At 35.3% G+C, this 19,970-nt stretch overlaps 3 protein-coding genes across 3 annotated transcripts; 2 read left to right on the plus strand and 1 right to left on the minus strand.

Moving 5' to 3' along the window:
- Positions 1 to 2,109: 2,109 nt before the first annotated feature.
- LOC120128782 (chaperone protein dnaJ 11, chloroplastic-like) lies at positions 2,110 to 2,616 on the minus strand. The gene has a single exon (XM_039146414.1). The coding sequence runs from the start codon at positions 2,599 to 2,601 to the stop codon at positions 2,170 to 2,172; it is 432 nt and encodes a 143-aa protein (XP_039002345.1). The 5' UTR covers positions 2,602 to 2,616; the 3' UTR covers positions 2,110 to 2,169.
- Positions 2,617 to 10,970: 8,354 nt separating this feature from the next.
- LOC120128874 lies at positions 10,971 to 11,699 on the plus strand. Its single transcript, XM_039146486.1, has one exon. The coding sequence runs from the start codon at positions 10,971 to 10,973 to the stop codon at positions 11,697 to 11,699; it is 729 nt and encodes a 242-aa protein (XP_039002417.1).
- A 4,730-nt stretch (positions 11,700 to 16,429) lies between these two features.
- LOC120128875 (probable protein phosphatase 2C 42) lies at positions 16,430 to 17,265 on the plus strand. Its single transcript, XM_039146487.1, has 2 exons — positions 16,430 to 16,551; positions 16,881 to 17,265. The coding sequence occupies exons 1-2, from the start codon at positions 16,430 to 16,432 to the stop codon at positions 17,263 to 17,265; spliced, it is 507 nt and encodes a 168-aa protein (XP_039002418.1).
- Positions 17,266 to 19,970: the final 2,705 nt, after the last annotated feature.

The following is a 19,970-nucleotide window of genomic DNA, read 5'->3' on the forward strand; positions in this document are numbered from 1 at the left end:
CCATGCAATGGTACGGCGTCGTTCTCTCAGCGTTATAAACAAAAAATAATAGGAAAAATATCCATGAATCCCAACTGGAAAACATATGAAATAAAAAAAAAGGAAAAGAAACAAAGATAACAAAGAAGAAGGTGAAAGAAATTAGAAGTGAAGGGGGGCGACGCTAGGCCTTTGACAAGAAGAGAGTGAAGGATCACAATGATAATATTCATCATGCTTTAAATCTTCGAGCTTATGATACCCTTTCTTGAATACACCAAAACCAAACAATGTACCAATCACAATTACCATGATTGCCAAACATATGCAACACGAGCAGATCCTCCCAACACACATCTTCTTTTATTTATGCACGGAAATGAAACTTTCTGGTTCTTAACCCAGATTCTGGATTTGTTTTTTCTGTTTTTAGTTTGTCTCTTTCTTATAAAGAGAGTGAGGGAGACGTGAATAGAAAAGAGGAGGTTTTTGGATCTGAGAGAAAAACGTGGAGTGGAGTGGAGTAAATGAACAACTTGGGCTTAATATACATGGAGGATTTTGGTTGTCTTTGAGTGGAAAACGTCTTGCCCAAAGACGGTTTGTTTGGCTCTGAATAGAACATTCAGCGTTGAATGTTGAACCATTCAGCGTTGAATGTTGAACCATTCAGCATTCAGACTGTTTGTTTCTCACCTCTGAATAGTTCAGTGTTAACTGATTCAGCAAAACAGTGCTGAATGATTCACCACGGAAGTACATTCTGAATGATTCAGAGTCATTATCAAATAACATGTCACATCCATAGCTAATTCATACAGAACCTCTGAATTATTCAGTATTTGATCATTCAGCGCTTAATCATTCTGAAATAAACAAACAATCCCTTAATTTTGAATATCATCTTCAGTGTCATTCTTTTCCATTTCTATTTTTTATTTAATCATTTGGTGGTACATGTCGTCACAGGAATTTACTTTCAATGACTAAAATGAAAACATGATCATTGTTGTGGTTAGTTTATAACTTTTTGAATTTGGATGAATGAAGTAAAAAGAATTTTCTAATTAAATGACCAACTGCGTAGGTTATCTTTTACGAACCATGTCCGTTTTGACTTTGTGGTTTGTGGCACTGAATCTCTCTATAACTATCCTTGGATTACCACTTATTTTTGTTTTTGAATTTTGATTTTGTTTTATTTTCTGTTCAAACTTTATAAATATTAAAACGGTTAGTCTGAGATGAAGAATTTGTTAATTTGGGGTAAAAAATAAATTCAAATTTAAGCTAAAATATCATATATCTCAATTTAACCGGTTCTGGTTTTGTAGTTTTTAACGGTTCTAAAGAAGTCCGATTCTAAACTAAGGGTTTTCCGCTTCAATGTCCTGATGGATCTGATACTAAACTTAATCCTCCTTCAAGGGCAACACAAGTTTTGGAAACTAATTCCATGAAGATAAATTATCCTGAGCTAATAATACATTTATCTACTAGCTTTGTAGTCGCTAACATTAGCAGACAATGACTTGTTCGTACGTTTAGCAATTAACCTTGTAAAGGATACTGCAACGGGATTTGGGATACTTGGAACTAAAGCAGTGGTGGTGGACTTAAAAGTTACAGATAGTTCCTTTGTTCTCAAGACTAGAGGATCTCTTCGCTCCCCGTAGAAATTTGTCTGGTTGAAATTAGGATCTTCTTCATTACCTGAAACACAAACGCAACTTTCCAAAAGAGGAGTAAATGTATTTACTGAATTAGCGACATGACAACAAAGTACTAGAAATCACAACTTCTAACAACATTGGCAACACATGCGATGCACGTCGTCGAAAATTTCCTACATTTTGAGTCCAGCAACATATTCCTCTATCAAATGTCAATGACTACCAGCACTAATCGGTTTCGGATTTTAAACTCGGGTAAATCCGAGTCCTGACCCCCAAACGCTACTCACAACCCTTTCTCGTCTTCACTGGTGAAGATTTCCCAAAAGCTAGCAAATGAACCATGCAAATGGAGGCCAGCTTCGATTTTTCCATAACAATATCATTCGGTTTTTAGTTCCTGTGGCTTAGATTTTCTTTTGATTTGGTCTTACTATGGATTGCCTCGGCTGAAGATTAAAAAGAAAAAAAAAAGGGTTTGTGGCAGAAACAGATTCCTCTGTCAAATGTCAATGTTCTACCAGCACTGATCAGTTTCCCATCTTCGAGTCGGGTAAACCCGATTCCTGACCCGCCTCGGACGTTTCCCCACCAACGACATATCATACATGGCCCTTGCTGTCGGATCCGACAACGTTGCGTACGCGTTGCGTATCTCTATGAAATCACGGCCGTCCGATGGAGATCCCGTCGCGTCTGGATGGAAAACCTTGGCCAAGCTCCGGTATGCCGTCTTGATCTCATTGAACGTCGCCGTTCTCTCCACCCGAAGAATCTCGTACAAGTGTCCCGCCACCTTGTTCTCCGCGGCGTAGGCACACTTAACAGACGCAGCCACGACCCGCACCGAATTTCTAACGATCGCTGTATTAGTCATTCGAGGAACCGGAGAGCTACTGTTAACGACTCTAACTGTAAAAGGAGAAGAGACGGTTGCAATTGGATACATTGGGAAAGTATCAAGGGACGCCTAAAATGAATAAAATGACCTTCGAGGAACCGGAGAGCTACTGTTAACGACTCTAACTGTAAAAGGAGAAGAGACGGTTGCAATTGGATACATTGGGAAAGTATCAAGGGACGCCTAAAATGAATAAAATGACCATGAAAATAACAGGATTCTTTTGGTTTCTGCTTGTACACGATGGGAGAGAGTGAGGCGATCCTCTTTATGGGTCAAAGGTAGAAACGTAGATTGTATCATCCAATTATTTTTATATTTTACAATATTAAGGAATTTGATTTTAGTTTTAATTATTTTTAGTTAAATTTGAGTTATCAAATAAATCAAATTTAAGTAACTATTTTAATATATAAGTATAAATATTTTAAATGTTATTTAATAAATTAAACTTGAGTTAAAACTTAAAGATGTTAAAAAACTAAAGATCGACTCGTGTGTGGAATGAGTTAGATCATACTAAAAACGGATCTGAACAATGAAATTAGAAATTAGAAATTATTTTTTTTATCATAATTTATATAAATTTTAGTGAAATAATAATTTTATTATATCTATTTTTGGAGACTTGTGTATTTTAAATTGATTTCATATAAAGATGGTGTGTTGTGTTAATATGGTTTTGTGCATGCTGACCATCTGGCATTCCAGATTTGTTTCAGCTTCTAGAAGATCTTGTTCTCGAGCTCTAGGCTTTCGGCTTTTACCTCCGCCATTTAACAGTAGTTGATGTAAAACAGAAATTATAATTAACTGCATTTAAAAAAAAAAAAGATAAATATATTTAGACATGTTTGAATTAATAATTTAAAAAAATAACAATCGAACTAAAATTTAATCAACGATTAAAAAGATTAAACCTAAATTTTAAAAAAGTAATTAAAATTGATGTATGTGATGAGCTACTATGCTAGTACTTGGCAAACACTAAACAGGAAACTAATTAACAATTTATTCAAACATTGGTCTTGTTGAATGTTAGCTGTTTTTTAGTGAAGAAGTCATGAATGAAATTTGAAATAAAAAGAAAATGGGAGCCAATGTTGAATATAATTCTATTTCACTATAGTTTAAGTGGATTTTCATTACTACTTAGATGGTCTCAAATTGAATATAAGCGTTGAATTGATTTCAAGTCACGGTGCCTGAATCTTCCCCTAAAAAAAAAATCACAATTTAATAAATATCTTAAAAAATTACTAATACAATCTTTTGAAAAAGAACATAATTTAGCATGTAATCTGGGTTTTGTGCACTTGACTATTTATATTTAACTCTTCCATATATGGTTACGGATGATCATGGGTCGGGCTTTCGGTCCATCCGACCCGACCCGAGAACAATAACTCATTCACCCGAAATCCGACCCGACCCACATAATATATACCCTCCACCCGACCCGACATTTTGAGATAAAACCCGATCCGACCCAACCTGAAATAATTAAAAATATTATTTTATTCAATAAAAACAATGATTTAATTGAAAAAAATAATATATATAGGGGTATTATTATAATTATTCTTAAATATATATGTTAAAATTATTTTTTTTTAGATTCGGGCCGGGTCGGTATTTTTCACCCTAAAACCAAACCCGACCCAAACCCGAATTAAAAAAACCGACCTGACCGGGTCGGTTGTGTCAAGTCGGAACTCGTCGGGTTCGAGTCTCATGCTCATCCTTAAATATGATAACAATTCTTTTAATACAAAGATTGTTCGATTTGTGCACATTAAGTATTATATATATGCATGTTCGAACTAAATTTATAATATTATATATTTCATATAAATTTAATATGTTACTCATTATTATTATTTAAAATTTAAAATAAATATATATATTTAAACAATATTTATATTATCTTTACGTAGGTAGCCTGAGTCTGGATCTGGTCCCCGTCCTCTCTTACCACGAGGCAGAGGCAAAGACATCGGCATCAGCTAAGCAACTGCCCTACTTCGCACAAATTAAGACCCCACACTTATCGTACGTACCAAGGTTTCTAGAAGATTAATACGTGACATTATCAAATATTTTTTTTTCATAAAAGACATTAATCATACCCTTTTTTAACTTTATATCTCCCTAGCTAATCACATTATTTTATGAAAATATTATGCATTTAAATTGGTGGTAATGTGTGAACTAAATTAGAAAACTAACATTGTATCAGTTAAATAATACAATACCTAAATTATTTTAAAATTTTAAAATTTTATAGTAATTAAATTAAAATTCAACTACCTCTAGATATGAATTTTTTAAAATAGGTACAAATCAATTTATTTGTTGGAGAATAGATTATATGAGGCATATAGATGTAGTTGTACTATACCTATTATGTGGGGTCATGATCTATCCGATTTGTCCAAACACCCATCAACTGAAAAGATCGGACGACGGAGACTGAGGAAAGGAACCGACCCAACTTCAATCTTTGGTCCCTAATTTGTATAAGCATTATCTGCCTAGGTGTTATTAGTTAGCACGTGCGATAGCTTCTAGAAGGCCATCTTTGTTGTCGATCCCCTCTTCAATCATTGGGATAACGATAACTAAATTTCCAGGCAAATATTATTAATAAATTGAATAGTTTATGTAAAATTCATCAAGTAATGATAGAGTAAAAGGAATTTGGAATTGGTTTACTCATTTAAGTTGAAGTATATGCAAAATACAGGTTTGGTGAGAAGTGGCTGTTAGAATTGAGACGTACAATATTACAAAGTTAGGTATTGCTTCAATTCTAGGTGGCTGTTCTAAACAAATAGCCACGAGACATTTGGATCGGACAAGGAATTAAATTGCTGCATTATCTAGAGAATATATAACTAAATAAACCAAGCTAATTTATTTATATAGGCCGAATCTTGGATGATGCAATTTTCAACTTTTATTTTTTATCATTTTAATTATAATTATATTTTATCATTTTAATTATAATTATATTTTCATTATCTTATTATTTCAAATTAATTAAAATAATATTTAAGACCTTGCTTAGATCATAAAAAATGACCATAAAAACATAAACACTAATATAATGATGGATAGATAATAGATGGCGAGTCTTCTGAAGATTAAATTACAATATCGAGATATCTGAAGATCTATTAAACAATAAACCGGTCTAATGTTGAATGATTACTGATGTAATTCTACATAAGACATATGATGTTCTAGAATGAGACTCTATTGGAAATACTCTAACTGGTATTGTCTTATATTTACACTTATTAGATTGATCATATATTTTGTTAGCTATATTTTCTATGCAGATTTTATTGAATTACATATCGACAAAGTCATTAAAAACTATGAGGGGCATTAGACAATTAAACCCATTATCTTTTTTTATTCGTTTTGTGTATTTATATCTTAATTAACTTTTTCATATTTCATAGTATAAATTATAATTACACATTTACTTACGTTTAAATTTTAAATTAATAGTTAAGGGACCGAAAATAAAAAGTATGAAACCCTCTGAAGCTCCCTCCGCCGATGCCAGACTCCCCAAAAAACAAAGACGTAGAGATGAAGACTCGCCTGACTCTTCCACCATAGCAAGCGATGGTGCCACTACTCTAATGGAGTGCGATGGTTCCCCACATGCTATTTCTTATAAGGACGATGTGATAAAATCTACTGTTGCTCACCCAGATCCTAAAACGATCGATCTAGATGATGATGATATCGAACTACTTAAAGAGGATATCACTCTCGGCTTCTCTAACGGGATTCTAACCATAGATTTTTCAGAAAGAGTCCAATCATTGGCCGTTAAAAGCATGGATTTAACACTCGTAGTTAAAGTTCTTGGTCGAAGAGTGGGTTACAATACCCTGTACAATCGCATATATAGTATCTGGAAGCCTTCCTTCCCTCTCAAACTTATAGATATTGAGAATGACTACTTCCTTGTGAAATTCAGCAATTATGGTGACTATTTGAAGGTACTTACAGAAGGACCTTGGACTATTTTCGGGCATTACTTAACAGTTGAGCCATGGTCTCTTGATTTTCAGCCGAGCCAAGATTATCCTAGCCGTCTCATGGCATGGATTCGATTAGCGGGACTCCCAGTCACCCTATACAAAAGGAGTTTCATTGAAGCTATTGGAAACCAGGTTGGCTCTGTGATCAAAATCGATTTCCAAACGGATAATGTTTGCAGGGGGCATTTTGCACGCCTAGCCGTTAGTCTCAATCTCCATCGGCCTTTGGTATCCAAACTCCTCATCAATGGTCGTCTTCAAATCATAGAGTATGAGTCTCTTCCTACTGTTTGCTTCCATTGTGGCATTTACGGTCACCATAAAGACATTTGTCCGCAATTACCAGTACAAGAAGAAGTTCAACCAGCGTCTGAGGTTCATCCGGTGCAGCCTCTGACGATAGACAATTCAGTCTCGGATGAAGCATTCGGGCCATGGATGCTCGTAGAAAGGAAAAACGTAATTCAAGGAATCTTAATTCTACAAAGCAGTCGGTCCATGATTCTAGCCCCATTATAACAAATTCAAATCCCATTTTTGAAGTTGTCCCCAATAATCAGGAAAATCACCCAAAATCTAGGGTGATCGAAGTGGAACCCACAGTACCCCCTACAACATCTCCTTTGACCCACACAGACAAAAACAAATCGAAGGATAAGGCTCTAGCAAACCCAAAAAAAGCCACAACTGTCCCTTCCGGCCTCAAGAAGCAAACTCATCTCGGAAGTAAGCCCGCCAAATTGCATGTATTATCTAAACTTCCCATGCATGGATCACGTAATGCATCTAGTCGAGCTTCTTCATCCAATTTGTCACGTTTGAACTTGATTGAGAACCTTGACCCGAACAAGCACCAAGCTGTAAAACTAGTAGATGGAGATAATCCCCATATCCCAACCGAAGTGCTAGCTTCTTCTGCAACGAGCAAAGGAACTGGAGCTGTGATAGAATAATGGGATCTTATGCCCACTCTCTTCACACTCTATTTTACTTATGAATCTTAACATATTTATGTGGAACACTCAAGGCTGTGGCCATCGGAATTTCAATCGCGTTACCCGGCAATATATGCGAGATCATTCTCCGGATGTTGTAGGATTCGTTGAAACCCGTATAAGTAAACATGTCGCTGACAGAGTTATTGCTCAACTTAAAATTCCAAACTCTTTTAGAGTAGAAGCTGATGGTTTTTCTGGAGGCATTTGGATCTGTTAGTATGATCACATTCAAATAGATGTTCTTTTCAGTCACTTTCAATTCGTCCACTGCAGAATCCACTGTAAGTCCAACAACCATTCCGCTCTCGCTACTTTTGTTTACGCAAGTCCAAACCCTGCCAAAAGGAAAACTCTTTGGTCTTATCTCCAATTACTCTCCAATCATATTAACGAGCCTTGGGTTATCCTAGGCGATTTTAATGCAGCATTATCTCCAAATGATCGAAAAGGTTGTGTTAGTATCCCTGTATCGGATCAAGATTTCAGTAATGTTGTCTTTGATTCAAGTCTACATGATCTTGGTTATCAAGGACCTGACTTTACTTGGTATAGAGGACCCTGTGCCGTTCGCCTCGACCGATGCTTATGCAACGACAAATGGCTTGATGCATATCCTGATACATTGGTTTATCACCTTCTCAGAATGAAGTCCGACCATAGACCACTTTTACTCTCTATTGGAAAAAACTCCAATAAGTGGCATCAAAGTCAATTTCGATACTTTGCGGGATGGACTCTCCACAAAGATTTCCATAAACTTGTGCCCGATAACTGGAATTCTTCACTACCAATTACACAAGCTATCTCTAAATTCAGTAGCGCTGCCAAAATCTAGAACCAGCACTCTTTTAGGCAGCTTTCTCACCGCAAGCGCAACATTTTGGGGCGTCTAAGGGCATCCAACGATATCTAGATAAAAAGCACAGTGCTTATCTCTTGCAACTTGAGACTAAGCTTCAAGCTGAACTTGAATTAATCCTTGATCAAGAGGAGCTCTTATGGAAGAAAAAATCTCGTGCGTATTGGATATCATTTGGCGACAGAAACACAGCTTATTTTCATAAAAAAGCCATTACAAACAGGAGAGCTAATAGAATTTACTCTCTTCAAATCTCAACTGGAGATTGGTGCTCAAACCTTAATACTCTTCAGCAAGAAGCCAACTCTTACTTCCAGGAACTATTTTCATCTTGTGAGGAAGAACATGGCACCTATCCTATTTCGGGGTGTTTCCCAACTCTTCCCCCTGAATTAACGAAAAAGCTAGAATTGATGCCAAACTTATTGGAAATAAAGGAGGCGCTATTTGATATGGCTCCACTCAACTCTCCAGGAGCTGATGGTGTACACGCACACTTCTATCAGAAACATTGGGACATCGTTGGAGCTTCAGTCTGCTTTACGATCAAAAACATTTTCAGTGGTAATAATATTGATCCCTTTTGAACAAAACAATTCTTGCCCTTATCCCCAAAATCCCAAATCCCTCGAGCTTCAAGGACTTTCGACCTATCAGTCTTTGTACGGTCTTATATAAGTTGGTCACTAAGATCATTGTCAAGCGTCTTCAGCAAATTATGCCTCGACTTGTCGCGCCTAATCAAACCAGCTTCATTCAAGGCCGTAGCATCTCCGAAAATATCATTATTAATCAGGAGGTTATCCACTCCATGAAATCCAAAAAGGACAAAGAAGGTTGGATGGCGATAAAGGTGGACTTGGAAAAAGCTTTTGATCATCTTCGCTGGGACTTCATAGCCGATACACTCTCCGAAGCAGGCTTCCCACCGATAATTAAGCGACTCATCTTACATTGTATTTCATCTTCTTCTATGCAGGTCCAATTTAATGGAGGGCTTAACAATGATTTTAAACCACAATGCGGAGTTCGACAAGGAGACCCAATCTCTCCTTACCTTTTTGTTCTTACCATGGAAAGACTTGGGCATCGCATTCATCTTGCTTCCGAGGAGGGCGCTTGGAAACCATTTAAGTTAGTTCGTGGATGTATTCCTATCACACACCTATTCTTTGCAGATGACTTAATATTGTATGCCAAAGCAACTGCAGCGTATGCAATTCTAATTGACAACATTCTGGAGGAATTTGGTCGTTACTCGGGCCACAAAGTCAACAAGCTCAAATCCCATGTTTACTTCTCGCCCAACACAAGTGTAGAATCAGCAAATACAGTCTGTTCTCATCTCGGCATCAAACAAGTTCCTAACTTGGGAGTCTATCTTGGAATGCCGGTGATGCATAAGCAAGCCACTTGTGATTTTTATAACTTCATTATTGATAAAATAAAATCAAAGCTCCATGGGTGGTCGGCTAAAACCTTATCTTTTGCAGGACGGATTACCCTCGCTAACTCCGTACTCATGGCTATCCCAACTTATTTCATGCAAACTTGCCGCTTCCCCTCTCGTGTTTGTCACGATATTGAAAAACTAGTTCGACATTTCATTTGGAGTTCTAGTAATCAAAACCGAGGCATCCCCCTCGTCAGTTGGGATACCTTATCTCAACCTAGGCATAATGGAGGACTCGGCATTCGGAGGCTACAACATCATAACTCTGCCTTCCATATGAAACTATGTTATGCTATTGCTTCGGATACGGAGAAATACTAAATAAAGCTTCTTCGTCAAAAGTATAAGCTTCTCTCCAACTGCCCCCCTCCATATTCCGACCGAATTGCTCCCACTTATGGAGGTCCTTATCCAAAGTCTGGAATAGTTTCTACAGCTTCTTATCTTGGTCTATAGGCGATGGAACTGTGATCAAATTTTGGCATGACATTTGGATGCCAAATCTTGGACGCTTATCAGAATGGAAACTATATCATGTTTCGATTGAAGACAATATGCTAGTCTGCGAAGCTGCCCTGCCAAATGGTAATTGGAACTGGAATCTACTCCGGCAGTCACTCCAGCCCTCCATAATTTTGCATCTGCTGAACGTTCAACCCCCTAACCTGACATCTGGTAGGGATCGATGTTGCTGGTCTCAAGGAAAACATGGTGAGTTCACAGTAAAATCTGCATATGATCTTATAGCCAAGGATCTTTGGGACCCCAAAGACGCAATATGGACTAAGCTTTGGTGTATGACCATCCCAGAGCGTCTTAAAAATTTTCTATGGCTTTCATACAAAGATCGCTTGCTTACGAATGTCAATCGATGTGTAAGGAAACTTACGGATGATCCTTTATGTCAAATATGTGGCTTAGCTAATGAAACTACTCTTCATGTTTTACGTGACTGCCAGCACTCTTCAGCACTTTGGCAGTAGATTATCCGATAGCAGCCCCTACCGAACTTCTTCTTCACTAACGCCTCTGATTGGCTCGTGATGAATCTTGAATCAAACAACCTTTTTGCTGGCACAAGCATCCCATGGAAGGTACTTTTCTCCTCCATTGCATGGCAGATCTGGAAGAGGCGAAATGCATGCATATTCTCGAATTTGTTTATCCATAATGACCAACTCCTCTGTCTTAGCAAAAATTGGGCCCTTTATATCATCGAAGCAAATACCATTACTCCAACAGATTCTGTTGCTGCTCGACCAAAACTTGTGCAATGGAAGCCAGCGCCCCCAGACTGGTCTACTCTTAACACGGATGGAGCGGTTCATAAAGTTTCCTCTTACGGATCGGTGGGTGGCACCATCCGGAATACGAATGGTGACTGGATCATTGGCTTTAATAAACCGGTTGGAATTTCAACGCCTCTTCAAGCCGAACTTTGGGGAATTTTTGAAGGTCTTCAATTGGCGATCTCCCTTAATATCACACGCCTTCAATGCCAAACCGACTGTGCCGAAGCTCTTAATCTCGTATCTTCGCCAATGGCTAGTTGCAGCCCCATCACCCTTGTTCGCTCTATTGCAACTCTCATCTCAAAGCAATGGACGATTGAATTCATCCTCATTCAGCGTGAAGCCAATGCTGCAGCAGATTTCCTTGCTAAATCTACTGTTACTACAAATGAACAAGTTCAGACCTACATAGAACCCCCCCAAGAGATTATATCTATTCTCCACCGTGACCTCTATGGTCCTGCCTCCCTCCGCACTTAGTATTTCTTTGTAATAGTCTCCTTTCTTAATTAAAAAAATTAAATTAATATTAAATATAAATTTGAATAATATAATTATATGTGTAATTACATCAATTTTCATCTCTCATTTTTAGAACCAAAGAGTGTAATTATATTAAAATTAAATTATTAACTGAAATTAGGTTAAATTATACGTTTAGTACTTAAACTGTCAATTTTGGTCTCTTTTAGTACCTAAACTTTTTTCAAAATCATACCTAATGTTTAATTTTTATATCGTTTTAGTACCTCACGTTAAAATTTTAATGGGTGATTTACATGCGATTGCACCTTTTTATGGGTAAATTACATCATTCATCACTCAACTATCTTTTCACTCCTATTTTGGTCACTAAAATTTAGTTTTTTTTTTAATTTAATTACTTAACTTTCAAATTTCTCCTAATTTAATCGCCATAACTTTCAATTTTTTTATTTTTAGTTATATATTAATAAAATAATAAAAAATATCATGTCACAAAAGCTATTAATAAAATAAATTAGAGCGATTAAAATAGAAGCAATTTGAAAGTTGAGTAGTTAAATTGAAAATATTTAAACTTTAGTACCAAAATAGGAGTGATAAGATAGTTGATTGATGAATAATGTAATTCATCTATAAAAATACAATGCCTTAAAATTTTAATGATGATGTACTAAAATGAAACAAAAATTAAATATTAGAAATGATTTAAAAAAATAAAAATTTAAATTCTAAAACAGACCAAAACTAATAGTTTAAGTACTCAATACAAAATTTACCCTTAAAGTTATTGTAAACTTTTTGGTACAATAATCATTACGCGATTTACTAATATTTGGGTGAAGTATCACTCATGGACAAACTTGAATTTAAATTTCAGTTCTTAACTTTTAAATTTAAATTTTCTTATAAAAGTACAAATTATAAGATTTAAATTCGATGTAATTCTTAACTTTTAAATAAAAAATATTTAATTTTATAATGTCTTAAATATTATAATAATGCTTAATCAACTGTAGGAGCTGAAGTTAAAAGATTAAGTTTGGATAAAATTCCAATAATATCAACTTATATGATAGCCATCCCATCAGTAAAGAGTCTTGTTAATACGACCATTCGTCAAATTCAGTAACTGACAGATGCATTAACATTTGTATATTGGCATAGAACCAGACAAATGGATAGGGTTTTACGTTTTGGGACATTAATTGGACAACATATTTTAGATTGGTGGGGGGCTGAACCAAGTTTGTCGGAATCCAGGCCCTTCACCCAAGTTGCTTCATCCCTTTATAAATCCCTTCTTAGTTAAATGAATCCGGGAAATTTTCATAAATGGTTATTACAAGTGGTTCCACGACATGTTGCTTTGCCAAAACTGGAAATTGTTATTGATTAGTTGCAACCCTGTCAAGCCGGCGGTAATTAAAAAATGATTTAATATCTATTTTTGGGTAAATTTGTTGGGATATGATAGTGAGAAAATAAATTTGTTTATTTAAGGCGTTGGAGAATTTTTTTATAAAGAGGGCAGAGTCATTGTATTAGGATCTTACTCGAAGGAAGGAAGGACCATGAGTGTCTCTATGAATGATATCCAAAAGTTGAGGCAAAAGGGAATCAAATACCATAACTGAACCATTTGTGGGAGGGTCCATTTTTACGATAAAATCGACCACTTTATTCGGCTCACGATAAACCTTCTTGAACTCAGTGAACCAACCCTTGTTGCAAAGATGAGTGATGGACCTCACTAGCGCGGAAGGGATGTCTATGGATGAAGCAGAGAGTAGGCAATTGTTGTCGGTTTGCACTATCATACGCTCAAATTGACTGTCGCAACCGTCTTTTAGGTGAGTTTGAAATTGGGTTTCGACTTGAAATAAAAGTGTTAGAGCCACCACCGATAATTTAAAAGTAATATTTAGGTTGATCGGACACTATCTTACATGATCTGTATTTTACCAAAGATATGTCAGATTCGGGAGTCGGTTACAGTCAAGGAATGATTAACACCCTTGAACTGTCCTTTCGGTACCATTTAATTTGCCGGTTGTCTTAGATGCGAAAATTGAAATTGAAATTTAAAACATTCGATTCAAATTACTTAAATTGGATTGGTTAAAAGTATCCCTAAATAGAGTAAAAAATGTTAGATTTAAAAAAAATATTAAATAAATCAAAGAGGGAGAAAAATAAAATAAAAATAAAAAAATAAAAAATAAATCAAAGGAAAAAAGATAAAGATAAAAAAATATTAAATAAAAAAAATTAAATTTTAAAAGTAATAAAATAATAATAATAATAAGTAAGTAAAATAAAATAAAATAAAACAAATAAAAAAATACTAAAATTAAAAAGAAAAAAATGAATAACAAAAATAAAAAATGCTAAAATTTAAAAGGAAAAAATGAATAACTAAAAATTTAAAGGACCAAATTGAAATAAATTGAAATTGATGGATTAAATTGGTACTAAAAATGAGTTGCAAGAGAAAAATAAAAAGTTAGGGGCAATTTGCAAAATATAAGAAATGTAAACATGGATTAAATTGAATAAATTGAAAATTCAGAGATAAAATTACAACATGTGACCAAAATAAATTACACATCAAACTTACAGGGACTGTGGAAATAATTAAACTATTAGCTAATTACACACATGTCCCTCGGTTATAAATAGCCAAAAAAAACCAAAAATATTATCATTTAACCCAAAACCGAAAAAAGACAAAAACAATATCTTCAAATCTTCTCCCCAAAAACCGATCGGCATTTAGCCAGTCACTCTATGCATCTTTGCCGTCGCTCGAAAAACCAAAGTCACCTCTTTCGAAAACCCTCAATCCCTAGAAATCGACGCCAGATTATCTCAAAACAAAGCCAATTCACGTAGATCTAAAAAATAAATTTTAATTTTTACTTTTCCCGATGAACCTCTTTACCTTCCAACAACGCTTCCCTTCTTCCCGATTATTTCGACGAAAGCTCTTGGCTTTCATCTTGAAAGGAAAACTAAAGATCGACTCGTGTGTGGAATGAGTTATATCATACTAAAAACGGATCTGAACAATGAAATTAGAAATTAGAAATTAGAAATTAGAAATTATTTTTTTATCATACTTTATATAAATTTTAGTGAAATAATAATTTTATTATATCTATTTTTGGAGACTTGTGTATTTTAAATTGATTTCATATAAAGATGGTGTGTTGTGTTAACATGGTTTTGTGCATGCTGACCATCTGGCATTCCAGATTTGTTTCAGCTTCTAGAAGATCTTGTTCTCGAGCTCTAGGCTTTCGGCTTTTACCTCCGCCATTTAACAATAGTTGATGTAAAACAGAAATTATAATTAATTGCATTTTTTTAAATAAAGATAAAATATTTAGACATGTTTGAATTAATAATTTAAAAAAAATAACAATCGAACTAAAATTTAATCAACGATTAAAAAGATTAAACCTAAATTTTAAAAAAGTAATTAAAATTGATGTATGTGATGAGCTACTATGCTAATACTTGGCAAACACTAAACAGGAAACTAATTAACAATTTATTCAAACATTGGTCTTGTTGAATGTTAGCTGTTTTTTAGTGAAGAAGTCACGAATGAAATTTGAAATAAAAAGAAAATGGGAGCCAATGTTGAATATAATTCTATTTCACTATAGTTTAAGTGGATTTTCATTACTACTTAGATGGTCTCAAATTGAATATAAGCGTTGAATTGATCTCAAGTCACGGTGCCTGAATCTTCCCCTAAAAACAAAATCACAATTTAATAAATATCTTAAAAAATTACTAATACAATCTTTTGAAAAAGAACATAATTTAGCATGTAATCGGGGTTTTGTGCACTTGACTATTTATATTTAACACTTCCATATATGGTTACGGATGATCATGGGTCGGGCTTTTGGTCCATCCGACCCGACCCGAGAACAATGACTTCTTCACCCGAAATCCGACCCGACCCACATAATATATACCCTCCACCCGACCCGACATTTTGAGATAAAACCCGATCCGACCCAACCTGAAATAATTAAAAATACTATTTTATTCAATAAAAGTAATGATTTAATTGAAAAAATAATATATATAGAGGTATTATTGTAATTATTCTTAAATATATATGTTAAAATTATTTTTTTTTGGATTCGGGCCGGGTCGTTATTTTTAACCCTGAACCCAAATTAAAAAAATGATCTGACAGGATCGATCGTGTCAAGTCGAACCCGTCGGGTTCGAGTCCCATACCCATCCCTAAATATAATACTGTATTTTATTAATATGAAATAAATACAAAGTAATATTTATCAAAGATAACTATCAATTATTTAATAGTTAACACTCACACTTATAGCATTTTTTATGCTCAAAATTGAAATCTCAAGTAATAACAATAATTTTTTTAAGATATAGTTTGTTTGATTTGTGCACATTAAGTATTATATATATATATATATATATATATATATATATTGTAGACACTCGTTTTTTTTATTTTAAAAAATTATTTATTTATGATTTATTATTATTATTATTAATATTATTATTAATTTTTTCCTTTTTTCAGATCCCATGTTCAACCTCACTATCTCCATTATTCCAACAAACTACCCCCTCAACCCAACAACTTCCCTTTCCATCGTGCAGCCACTACCCCACTTATTCAAACCAAATCACTTTTCTTCTTCCTATATATATATATTATTTATAAAATGCCATGGGGGATCACGAATCATGGAGAAAAGGGGGAGGAGGTCAAAGCAGATTACTCTTCATGTGCTTGCTTGCAAAAGAATGATGGCTATAATGCCCTCTTCACCACTGGAGGCTTAATGTATGTTCGTGAATGAAACAATCTGCAATATGCATTAACAGTAGCATTTCTTCTTGCTGTGTACTCTGATTATCTCTCTGCTGTAAATTTCAACACGTGATATGCTGCCAACGCCTCAACAATGAAGACCGAGTCAAAATTCACTTTCACTGCTGGGTTGAGGCGGCTTCCAACGAATCAGCTTTGGTAATATGGAGATGAAGGTTTACACTTGAGTATTCATGACACAGAGCACGAACCGAGGGATTAATGAATCTGTTCTCGGTTTGCTGGAGCCCGTTTTGAAATAAAGTATAAAATCACGAAACAAAAAACGTTCTCGGCGGCAGCGGCAGCGGAAGTAGCGGTGGCTCAAGGGAAGTTAGAGACGGGTTTTTTTGGTTTCGTGATATAGGGAAATATGGGTCCGGTGAATTTTCCGTGGCCGTGATCCAAGCAAACCAGGTGCTAGAGGACCAGAGCCAGATTGAGTCGGGCCAATTCGACACCTTCGTCGGAATCTATGACGGACACGGAGGACCCGAGGCGACATGTTACGTTTGCGATCACTTGTTCAACAATTTTCGAGCAATGGTGGCTGAATCGGGGGAAGTTATGACTGCTGAGACCATTCAAAGAGCTTTTCAACAAACAGAGGAAGGGTTTACGGCCTTGGTGTCGGAGCTATGGAATACTCGACCAAATATGGCAACTGTTGGACTTACAATCATTTGAGAGCTTTAATTATGTTCATTCACGTGCGTTGAACAAGATAATGGGGAATTAGTATGCCTTTTGCTAGAATTGGTCACTAGGCTCAATTTAGCCATTGAATTCTCAATTTATTCAATTTGGTCCCTATTTATAATTTACATTTTTTATTTTTAACCCATCTATCTCTTTATTTTTTTTCTCATGCAGCTCATTTTTAGTTCCGATTTAGACCATTAATCCCTATTTGTTTCAATTTGGTACTCTAAGTTTTTTTATTTTTATGTTTTTTTCCCATTTATTTATTTTTTTATCTAACGTCCTTGACCCTTTTTTTAGAAGAATTTCAACCAATCAAAGGTAAGCAATTTGAATCAGGTTTTAAATTTTATTTTAAATTTTAAATTTTTGCAACTAAAACAACCGATAAATTAATTGGTACCGAAAGAGCGGTTAAAGGGTGTTAATCCTTCCTTGACCGTAACCGACTCCCGAACCCGACACGTTTCTGGTACAACGCAGATAAAGTAAGACGGTGCCCGACCCACCTAAATTTGTTTTAAAGTGGTCGGTGGCGACTCCCAATCCATTTTTCCTAAGTCAAAGCCCAATTTCGGGGCCCAATCGAAATGTGGTCGCTACAGTTTGGCGACTTTGCTGGGGACATGTAAGTGAGTCAAGCCGAAATTAATTTCCGGTTGTCTTTTTATGCGAAAATGGTAAATTTTAATTTTAATTTATTTATTCGATTCCAATTATTTACCTTTGATTATTTTTCAAATAAATAGTTGTACTGATATTTTTTTTTTCAATGATTTCATATTTTTGAAAAGTTTCTATCTCTGGCTCTATACCCGAGCTCCGAACCATATATAAGTGGGGGTGAAAGCGATGCATTCATGTGAATTTATTCACCGCATAGACCTAGCAAGTAGCCTTCGGGATTCATATAACTTATGTCTTCATATGAATTTATTCACCGCATAAACATAAGGGAATGTGTCCTCTCGAGTTTAACTTAGTCCACACAAGCAGTGATGGGTTTAAGACTAAGGGTCTGGTAAGGCCAAGGGAGTGCCAGCAAGGAGAAATCGGGTACCGTTTTTTATAACCTAAACCGGGAGACTATGGAGAATTAGAGCCCACCCCAAAAACGCATTTCAAAACCTAGGATTCTTGAATTGTTTCCTGCTTTACTTTCTGTTCAAAGCATGCGAACTAGACAAATATGCGGTTAGGATTTTAGCATGCGGGATAAAGATCATGTACGAATATGAATAATAAGCATGTGGGGTAGATATCATGTGGGGTAGGACTTTTATTTTCATAACTGTTTTGATTATTTTTTCACTAACTCTTTTCATTTTTGCTTTATTTTATTTTATTTTCATCTTTTGCAACATTCATTCAAAAGGGGTGTTGATCCACCAAAAACGTGTTTGTTAAACATGAATAATCTGTATTAATAGACAAAGGGGTTGTAATACAAGAGATGAAAATACAGAGGACAATCTATAAGGCGACTATGTGTCACATTGAATCCAGAAGATGTGATGCCCATAATTGAAGAGTACATCACTCTGCTACATTTTAAAGGACTCAGAATGAATCGGGTCTACATCAAGCACAATGAAAGTCTATCTTTGAAGAACTAACTGGCACAGGTTGCAGGGGCAATATGAAGGTTACTGATCTTGGGATTCTCTTCAAAGAAAACAATGGCAAAACGATAGCTGAAATTGGAGACCCCTGCTGACGAATTCAAGAAACAGACAAATAAACTTCACATAGTTCCTATCAATTGAGGGCTCCAATGATGTATTCGTTGGGAACAGGTTCACCAAAAGATAAATGCTAGATATGCAGTCATTCGAGACTTCTAGGGCCAGTATAAAAAGCAACTCAACATTTGCACGGTTCATCCAGAGAAGCCAGAGCGGTTCGACAGGTTATTCAATCGGTGACAAAAGAAGGCAGAAGACTAGTCAATATATCAGAAATTGTCAGGATATTTTTGTCTCTTAAAAGATAAAACACTCTTTGTCTCCAATACGGATTATTTCTAATAACAGACATATTTTTTGGATCAATGCCTCGAATATTGCATGCATCATGCATTCCTGCATATTTCGCATTACTTTACTCATTTTTATTAAATTCACATGTCTCATCAAAAATGAGAACATTTTGATCCTATGACATATAAGGAGCTTTACCAACAATTGTTTGACGCACATGTGGTGTCATCATATCCAGAGAAATCCATGAAGCCCCTGTACCACAGGTAGTATGATGAGAACGCTCATTGTGAATATCATAGCGGTGTCCCAGGACGCACTATCAAGAACTACTCCACATTCAAGAGAATCGTACAGAAAATACATAACAAAAATTGGATTGACTTCAACAACTCGGGGGCATCTAAGTGAGGCAGATCATTTTATCATTTGAGGCATTTTGTTTGAGTTTATTTTTTTTTCCATTTTTTCTCAAGTTTTTGTAAGAACATTTGAATAAATTTATGTTACTTTAATGATGACGAGCAATGAATCACATTTGCAAACTTGCAATTCTTTGAATATCAACTAAATTAAGAAGCTCTATAAATGGTTCAAAGTTACTAATCTCTGACAAAGTAACATGACTTAAAACAAGGACTTTTTACCTTACCCAGAATATACACTCAAACACCGTACCTTGCTCTTGCAATTAACTAATGTAACTTTTCC

The sequence above is a fragment of the Hibiscus syriacus genome, unplaced genomic scaffold (genome assembly GCF_006381635.1).
Source record: "Hibiscus syriacus cultivar Baekdansim isolate YM2019G1 unplaced genomic scaffold, ASM638163v2 tig00110482_pilon, whole genome shotgun sequence".
NCBI classification, from domain to species: domain Eukaryota; kingdom Viridiplantae; phylum Streptophyta; class Magnoliopsida; order Malvales; family Malvaceae; genus Hibiscus; species Hibiscus syriacus.